Consider the following 9270-nt stretch of genomic DNA (forward strand, 5'->3'; position numbering starts at 1 on the left):
GGGGGTTGAGACAAGGTTTCTCTGTAACAGTCCTGGCTGGCTGTCCTGATCCTCCTTCTCTGCCTCCCAAGTGCTGGGACTAAAGGTGAGTTTGTTTTTCAAGGCAGGGTTTGTGTAACAGCCTTAGCTGTCTTGGAACTCAATTTGTATAACAGTTTGGCCTTGAACACACAGAGAGCCACCTGCCTCTGCTTCCTTAGTGCTGGGATTAAAGGTGATGCTACCATGCCCAGCTTAAAGATTTATGTTTATTGTTTTTAATTATGCTTACGTGAAACTACATAAGCACAAATGTCCTTGAAGGTCAAAGGTCAGAGGACTCAAGATGCTCCTAGAGCTAGAGTTACAAGTGGTTGTAAGCCTCTCAATATGGGTGTTGGGAATCAAACCTGGGTCTTCTGCAAGAGTAACAAGTATTCTTGCCGGGCGGCAGTGGCGCACGCCTTTAATTCCAGCACTTGGGAGGCAAAGGCAGGTGGATCTCTGTGAGTTCGAGACCAGCCTGGTCTACAGAGCTAGTTCCAGGACAGGCTCCAAAACCACAGAGAAACCCTGTCTCGCCCAAAAAAAAAAAAAAAAGAAAAGAAAGAAAAAAAAAAGTATTCTTTTCTGAGCCCTCTTTCCAGCCCTAGTCAATGCTTTAACTAAACAAGAAGTATTTTGGGAATGTAGGCTGAAGTTACCTTAGTGCCAGCGTCTCTTTAATATCCTCTAATTGTACACTCATTCTCCTGGGAACTCTAATTCAGGGCAAGCAAACTTTGGCCTCCTGAGAACTCAAATTCAGTGTCCTTGAAACCCTCAACTACCTGAATTCAGAGGGTGCACCAAACTACAGGATGTATGTGCTAAGTAAGCTATAGAACATTAAAGTTCACTCCTCACACCCCAGGACTAAGCTTTGACTTCCAATGTCTGAAACTTCTTTCCTTTCCACTCTCATTTATGCTCATACACTCATTTTAAGCCTGCTTTCAAGCTGCCTTCATGCCAGAAGCTCATCTGAGATGTCTCTCTAATCTACCTAAATTCTATATATCCTTTGGAGGCCCAGCTAAGGAACTATTGAGTCTTCCATACTAACTCCAGTTGACACTAATTTTTTTCTCATCAAATTTCTTCTTGTGGCCAGGCATTGATGGTTTACGCCCTTAATCCCAGCACTTGGGAGGCAGAGGCAGGCGGATCTCTGAGTTCGAGGCCAGCCTGGTCTACAAGACAGAGCTCCAAAGCTACAGAGAAACCTGTCTCAGAAGAAAAAAGAAAAAAATCTTTCTTGTGCCCTTTCTCTCTGCTTCCGGTCCACCATGAGCTGAACAGTTCTGCTGCACCCTGTACCTTCCCACAGCAATAAGTGAAAGCACTGGAACCACTGGCAAAATCTACACAATGACTTTGAAATAGCCTAGACTACAGAGAGATACTCTGTCTCAAAAGAATAAAACAGACATGAAAAAGAGTAAGATAAGACAAACACACACAAAACCTTATTTTTTTCTTTTTCTTTTGTTTTTGTTGTTGTTTGTTTGTTTGCTCAAGGCAGGGTTTCTCTGCGTGACAATCCTGGCTGCTAGCTGTCCTGGAACTCTGTAGACCAGGCTGGCCTCAAACTCAGAGATCCTCCTGCCTCTGCCTCCTGAGTGCTAGGACTAAAGATGTGCACAACCATGCCCAGCTTACTTGTTTAAATTTATGCAAATTATAATTATTCTATACAAGCATGACTTGTGTATATGCATGTAGAGGTCGAGGGGGGCAGTTTATTATAAGTAGTCTGAACAATATTCTTTCTTTTATATTTTAGTAACTAATATATTCAGAAAGGAGCTTATTCCAATCTTTTTAGGGGGGGGAGGATTTTCAAGACAAGGCTTCTCTCTGTAACAACCTTGGCTGTCCTGGGACTTGATCTTCTGCAGACCAAGCTGGCCTCAAACTCAGAGATTCACCTGCCTGGCATGTGCCACCATCACCCAATAGTTTGGAATAGTTTAATCTAGCCTTCTCATTACCTTTTTGGAAAGTGGAATAATATTTGCCTACTCTCAGTGTTCATATACTTCGACCTCATAATTTCTCTGCTAATATTCCTTTGATGCCAACAGACAAAAACTGTCAGAGCCAAGAGAAAGGAACTTATAAAGACCATGTGTTCTCTCTTCTCTCACCTACCTTATCTTTAATTCTCTGATGTTATTTTATCTTTTCTGTTTGAAAACCATTTTCCTTCCTAGAAAAGGCAGAAGTGAGACATGAGCTAAGGTGTCTGCCTTTATCTCTAGCATCTGCTAGCATTATTTTTTCTAAATACTATTCTTACCTCAAGAGAGGAACACATGATCTGAACTATCTGTTTTTAATCTCATTTTCTATTTTAGTCTATTACTATTGAGTGTTCATTCTTATACCCATTCAGTTTCTTTCCATGTTTGTATATTCCTTTAATTTCATAAAAATCATATTCCCAGTATCATGGGAATGAGGATCAGAATCTCCTTCTTAGAACCTAACAGACTCAGCAGATCTTTTTATCAAGTCCTGGGAGAAAATTTCCACAGACCCTGAACTTAGGCATCTTGTTTGCTAATGCTCAGAATTACTTTCGATTACTACTATACATCAGACCTTATTTTATTCATTGGCCTCCAAGTACTATTTTCCACCAGAAATCCTATCTTAAACTTTTTAGGTAGAGTACTTAGCATAGTGCCAGGTAATTATCAAATGCACAATAAAACAAAACTGAACATTAAGGGGAAAGACATATTTTCAAAGCTAATATTCTACAGAAGTCTTATCATATAGTTAATTGCACAGATAGGTAAATTAATACAAGAGGCTCCAAGACCTCAGGATTTCTGCTCTGTGAATACCAACCCATAAAGATCAAACTGTCTTAGGAAACAGTAAGTGGACAGAAGAGCTTTTGAAGACACTATATCACATTAGAGAGGGAAGACTGAAGAAGAGAAGCAGGAAATGGGGTTTCAGAAACCTCACTAGAGAGAAATTATTGAGAAACATTTACTGTATATACTAGATAACAAGGTTGGCTTTGTTAGGGTTTGATTTCTTTTTCTTTTTTGAGACAGGACTATGAGTCCTGATTGTCCTAGAACTCACTATGTAGACTGAGTTGATCTCAAACTCACAGAAATTAACTGCCTCTTCTCCAAAGTGTTAAGATAACAGGTATGCACCATTTCACGTCTTTTCTTAACTTTTTACTGATTGAGCCAGTAATTAGAAAGACAAATTATCATTAATTACAGATCTTTATTTACAAGCTCAAGAAATTTTATTATACTATCTGGATACACCATTCTCTGAGCTTAGGACATAAACTGAAAGAAAGAAACACATGAAGTGCCGGGCGGTGGTGGCGCACGCCTTTAATCCCAGCACTCGGGAGGCAGAGGCAGGTAGATCTCTGGGAGTTCGAGACCAGCCTGGTCTACAAGAGCTAGTTCCAGGACAGGCTCCAAAACCACAGAGAAACCCTGTCTCGAAAAAAAAACAAAAAATAAAACACATAAAGTGACTTCCCAGAACCCACTTCATTCTAATCAAGTAATTCTAAATTCAACTTAACTTCTTTTATGATTTATACTATGCATATGAATGTACATCTGTGTACCATGAGCATGCCTGGTGCCCTCAGAGGTCAGACAAGGGCATCAGATCCCCTAAGACTGTAGTTACAGATTATTATGAGACGCCATGTGGGTGCTGGTCCAGATCCCCTACAAGAGCAATAAATACTCACAACTCCTGGGCCATCTCTCCAGACCCTCTAAGTTCACTTTAAAGAGACAAAAATTACCCATTTAAGTTTAAGCACACTTATAATATTATTACCACTTTACTGATCACAGGTCCTTTCTAGTCAACAGAACTATCACCTTAAGTCCAGACAGCCAATGGTTCAATTACCACTGGCACACCTGAATAACAAAGTGCAAAAGTCCCCAGTACCAAGGAAGAAGTCTTAGGAAGGCACTACTTTATGTCTTACTCATTCTGCATCAGAAAAAGTGAGTCACTTAGATACAATCCAGAGCCCTATTTTCAAATAAAGAACTCTCTTTAAATATACCAGAGCTAGCAATAAAATTGCTGAAGACTGCTCCTGCCTATATGTAAGGAAATACAATGATAATTCAAAAATAAGAAACAAATCACAGATCACTACATTCCAACAAAAACAGAACTTTCCCTCACCTGGAGAACAAATTCTACACTTTTCTGTTACAAAATTGAAGAACAACAAGTTGTTAGGAAAATAAATGAACTGGGTGTTAGGTACAGTCGGTGTTCGGAGGGAAACTCCACCTGATGTTTCAGACAAAAGTATTATAGGTACAATCTGTTTTTAAGACTTACCAGCAGCTTGTCCAGTCTTCGCCAGGAGAGACCCCAGTTCAAGGATGCTCTGCTCTTTGACCTGGACTGCCTCCTCATCATTTTCTTGAATGTCACGTTTCACTGAGAAAAGAAAATGAACTCTTAAAATATGATTTAAAAAAAATGAACGGGAAAATTCATCCTTAAAAGCGCTATTATGAACTCTACCCTATTTCCCAAATGAAACTACCAAAGCTATGACTCAGTGGTTAAAAGCACTGACTGTTCTTCCAGAGTTCAAATCCCAGCACCCATACAGTGGCTCACAACCATCTGTAACTCCAGTTCTAGGGGATCTGATGGCCTTTTCTGACCTCTAGAGGCACCAGGCATGCGTATGATATGGAGACAAAATATGCATACATATAAAATAATAAACCCCAAATGAAACCACCAAAGAAGGGCTTAAAAAGGTAAAATGCCCAAGTATCTATAGAACATGCCTCATAGTAAGAATAAAAAAAGACTCTGCTGGGCAGTGGTGGTGCACACCTTTAATCCCAGCACTCAGAAAGTAGAGACAAGAGGATCTCTATGAGTTCAAGACCAGCCTGGTCTACAAGAGCTAGTTCCAAGACAGTCTCCAAAGTTACAGCAAAACCTCATCTGGGGGGGGGGGGGGATCTTCTAAGTGGGCCTTTTTATCAATCCCTTAGAATTCATCTCACCCAGATACTAAAATTTCTGCTGCTATACTTGTTAAAAGTAAAACTAAAGCAAATTCTTCCCAGTTATGGTGATGACCCCCATGCTAGACACTATGTTGTATGAAGATATTTTTTAGGAAAATGCCTGTGCATTTACCTATCATAAACTAAAATCAAATTATAAAGTTATTGATGACTATAACCAAGTCTTTCAACAAACTTTTAAGTCTATAAAAGCTTCAACTAAAGAATGTTATTAGGAATAAACAATTCTATAAAGCAATTCTAGACAATTCCCTACCAAGCCTTGATGTGACACTCAGTAGTTACACTTAGGAGAGACTGCTGCCTCATAATGGATTGAGGTCCTGTTAAAATAACTTTCTGTCTGTCCCACTTTCAACTGTTAATAATTATTCAGCCACCCGAACCTCAAACAGCCTCTCCACAGCCTGCAGTGCTTATTCTGGTGACCATGGCTAGTTACCACTGCTCTGATAAACTATCATGACTTGACAAAAACCAAGACTTTGATACTTCATGATGGAGTCTGGGAAAAGTAAGGCTGTCAATCATCATGACTCAAGCCCGCTCTAACAGGGAAGCCTGCTGGGGACTGTCCTTTAGTGAAGTGAACAACCAAGAAATACTCTAATGCAACGCTTATCAGTAATTTCTACTTTCTCAAAGGCAAACGAATTAAGCACAAAAAAAAGTTTAAACTCACGCCTCACGCTCCTCAGATCAGTTCTAAATATGAACTGTGTTCACATAAAAACACCTATGGAGCAATAGTCGGATGACTCTGGCACTCTTGACTCGGGATCAAAACTTCGAAAGGCACGCGATCATTATTCCTTCAAAATGCACTGTGATCACCATTTCCGCTCCTTTTCTAGTACCCCGAAGATAAAGACATCAAGCTCTTGTCCTTTCTCTGTGCAAGTCTTGATAACTGCAGACTAAGTCAACACCAGCATCAACATCCTGGGAGTCCTACACCCACCTGCACTCACTACTTGTTGAGCTAATCCCAATCTTCCCGGGCTCCACTATCACATTAGCACAAGGAGTTCATGCCCTACCCGAACTCTCCAGGACTGAGGAAAAAGTAAAAAGCCTTCTCTGCCATCGTCCCTTTATTTCTGTTCACACCTGAATCCCAGTAGAGAGCGAGCGGCCGAAGGCTCCTATTTCAACTTTCCTGTTGCCCTCAGTTGACAATCACACTACGAAGTTAAAATTTTCTTTTCCTCCGGCAATGTGCGGCCGGCCGGTTCCAAAGAGTTCCCTGAACAACAGACAGCTAACTCTGAACTAACTTCAACCCCTACTGGGGAGAATTAGTCACCTCCTCTGTCCCGGCGGTCCCCACCCCGACACTTCGCCTCCTCACAGTCTACACCGGACAGAGGACCGCCTTGGCCAGCTCCCCCAAAGGCCAGTCTGAGGTGTGTGGCACCCCTCAACTTCCCACCCCCAAAAAGGTCCTCGTTTGCTGCTGCCGGGGAATGGGAGTGAGCAGCAGTGCCCGGCGTCCCGCGGAAGCAAACTCCGAGAGAAGCGCTCGCGCTCCCACCCGGAGCAACCTGTGCTGATAACAACGGCGGGAAAAGCCAGTCCTGCGCGGCTGTCGCCCAGGTCACTCAAGAACGCACTGCGCGACCCGTGTGTAACCAGCAGCGGCTCTCAGCCGCGGGCCAGCTCGTGCGGGCCACAACCCGGGACCCTAAGGGGTAGCGATCCCGGCCCGGCCCTCTCTCCACGCTGCGCTGCGCCCACCGTGAGTCAGCAGCCAGCAGGTGGACGCGCGGGCTGCCTCGGGGCTTCCCGCCCGACTGGAAGCCATGGGGCTTCCGGGGACCCCGAGCGGCCTGCGCCCCCGGCCCGGCCCCCCTCACACACAGTGAGTCAGCAGCACCATAGCCGGCTAACCCGGCCCCTCGCCGCCGCCTCCGACCGACACAGGCCGTGCCGGGCCGGCGGGGCCGCGGGGACGGCGCGAGGACCTTTACCGATGGAGTGGAGGATGTCGATGGAGGCCTCCCGGTCGGTGCTGAGTAGGGACTGAGCTCTCTGGAACTCCACCACCGCTGCGGCCGCCATCTTACCGCTCTCACACCGTCCCCGGCCGCCGCCACCGACGCCGGAAACACACACCCGGAAGGTCCGCCCTCGCGTCCCTCCCCCAGGGCCCCCCGCCTCCCTTCCCATGGCACCCTGGGAGTTGTAGTCTCTGTTGGGCGGGTGAACCAGGAGCGTCCCGTCAGTGGCATGCGAGCTCCCCAGCACCATCTTGCGGCCAACTCTGAGAAGACAAGACCGAAGTTAGTCCCTACCTGCCGAGGTGGTCAAGGGAAGCAGCTTGGCTATCTTTAATAGTATCCACATTCGACCAGTCATTCATAGCGACAGATGACCTTTCAAATTGCCTGTTGAATGGCAGGGAATAGCACCGTTCGGGTTCATTCAAATGTCTTGCAGAAAGGACACACACACACTCCCTTCCTGTGCTAATGAAATCACCAGCGTCATAGTACACTATCTTTCCCAAATAACCATTCCACCTTCGGACAGAGCTTCACATACTGAATTGAAAATCATCTTTGACCCACTCATTCCATCTAAACAGTTCTTGAGATTCGCACGGATGACTCACCCCAGCTTCACAGCTCAACAATAGAACAAATTTTTCCTATAAATTCCTCCAACTGTAATCAGATATCTGTGAAAATATCAAGGAAAGAAAAAAAGCACATTTTATGTGACCACTAAGATTTAACCTAGGAATGTTGCTAAAACAATACCGAGAGATGACAACCCAGCCATGAAATAGCTGTGCTATAAAAGAAACTGTAAATAAGACCAACATCGCACTCCTGTGTGATTGGATTGATCAATTTTCTTTTTTGTTTTAAAGATTGATTTATTTAGGGGCTGGAGAGATGGATCAGTGGTTAAGAGCACTGGCAGTTCCTCCAGAGGACCTGGGTTCACTTCCCAGCACCCACATGGCAACAGACAACCACTGATAACTCTACCTCCAGGGGACCTGACACCTCGCAAAATACCAATTCACATACAGTAAAAATAAATAAATCCTTTTTTAAAAAGATTTATTTTTTATGTATACAGTATTCTGTCTGCATGTACTCCTGCAGGCCAGAAGAAGGCACCAGATCCCATTACAGATGGCTGTGAGATGCTGGGAATTGAACTCGGGACCCCTTGAAGTCAACCAGTGCTCTTAACCTCTGAGCCATCTCTGCAGCCCCTGGATTAAACAGTTTTCATATCTGTCTCCTTTTATTGATCAATGCTTTGTGAAGAAGATATTTAACTCTTTACTAACTAAGGAAACTGAAGGGAATAGGTGATGTGGGGATTTCCTAATATGGCAACTGAGAATGGGTAGGGAATATATTCTTCACTCCAGTAGGTTTTCCTTTTTTCAAAGATTTATTTACTAATTATATATACAGTGTTCTGCCTGCATGTACCCCTGACGGCCAGGAGGGGTGACCAGATCTTATTACAGATGGCTGTAAGCCACCATGTGGTTGCTGGGAACTGAACTGAAAACCTCTGGAAAAACAGGCAGTGCTCTTACCCACTGAGCCATCTCTCCAGCCTGCCTCCCAGGAATGAACACTGGATAACATCTCATCAAGCTGGTAACAGGATTCCTAACTTTGTTGTGTCATGTGAACCATGAAATTCTTCGTACCTCAGTGGAATACTCTGACCTTGTTTTTCCTCAAAGGAGGCTTTCCTTTCTCCACCTGACAGAGAGCGAATTATATTAGACTGGATTAATTTGCTGCTGCAGTCTTTAAATCTTTTATTCATATTTACTTCTGTCTGTCTGTATGTGGGAACTCACATGCCATGGCTTGCCTGTGGGAATCAGAGGACAGTTGCAGAAGTCAGTTACCCCTATCACAGAGACTGAACTCAGGTGCTCATGCTGGCAACAAGCATCCTTACCTGCTGCGTCATCTTGCTGTGTATTATTTCCTTTTTCTTTTTTTTTGATTTTTTTGATTTATTTTTTATTATATATACAATATTCTATCTGGCATGTGTGCCTGCAGGCCAGAAGAGGGCACCAGACCTCATTACAGATGGTTGTGAGCCACCATGTGGTTGCTGGGAATTGAACTCAGGACCTTTGGAAGAGCAGGCAATGCTCTTAACCACTGAGCCATCTCTCCAGCCC

At 43.8% G+C, this 9270-nt stretch overlaps 1 protein-coding gene across 1 annotated transcript in view; it reads right to left on the bottom strand.

Annotated features, from left to right (window-relative positions):
* Psmd11 (proteasome 26S subunit, non-ATPase 11) overlaps positions 1-7224 on the bottom strand; it is a 33275-nt gene extending 26051 nt beyond the window's left edge. The window contains 2 exon segments of the mRNA XM_050128707.1: positions 4384-4485; positions 7067-7224. Coding sequence (XP_049984664.1) covers positions 4384-4485; positions 7067-7157 — 193 coding nt within the window. The 5' untranslated portion in view covers positions 7158-7224.
* Between the last annotated feature and the right edge of the window lie 2046 nt (positions 7225-9270).

The sequence above is a fragment of the Alexandromys fortis genome, unplaced genomic scaffold, assembly GCF_014885135.2.
Source record: "Alexandromys fortis isolate MF-2015 unplaced genomic scaffold, M_Fortis_MF-2015_v1.1 scaffold_80, whole genome shotgun sequence".
NCBI classification, from domain to species: Eukaryota; Metazoa; Chordata; class Mammalia; order Rodentia; family Cricetidae; genus Alexandromys; species Alexandromys fortis.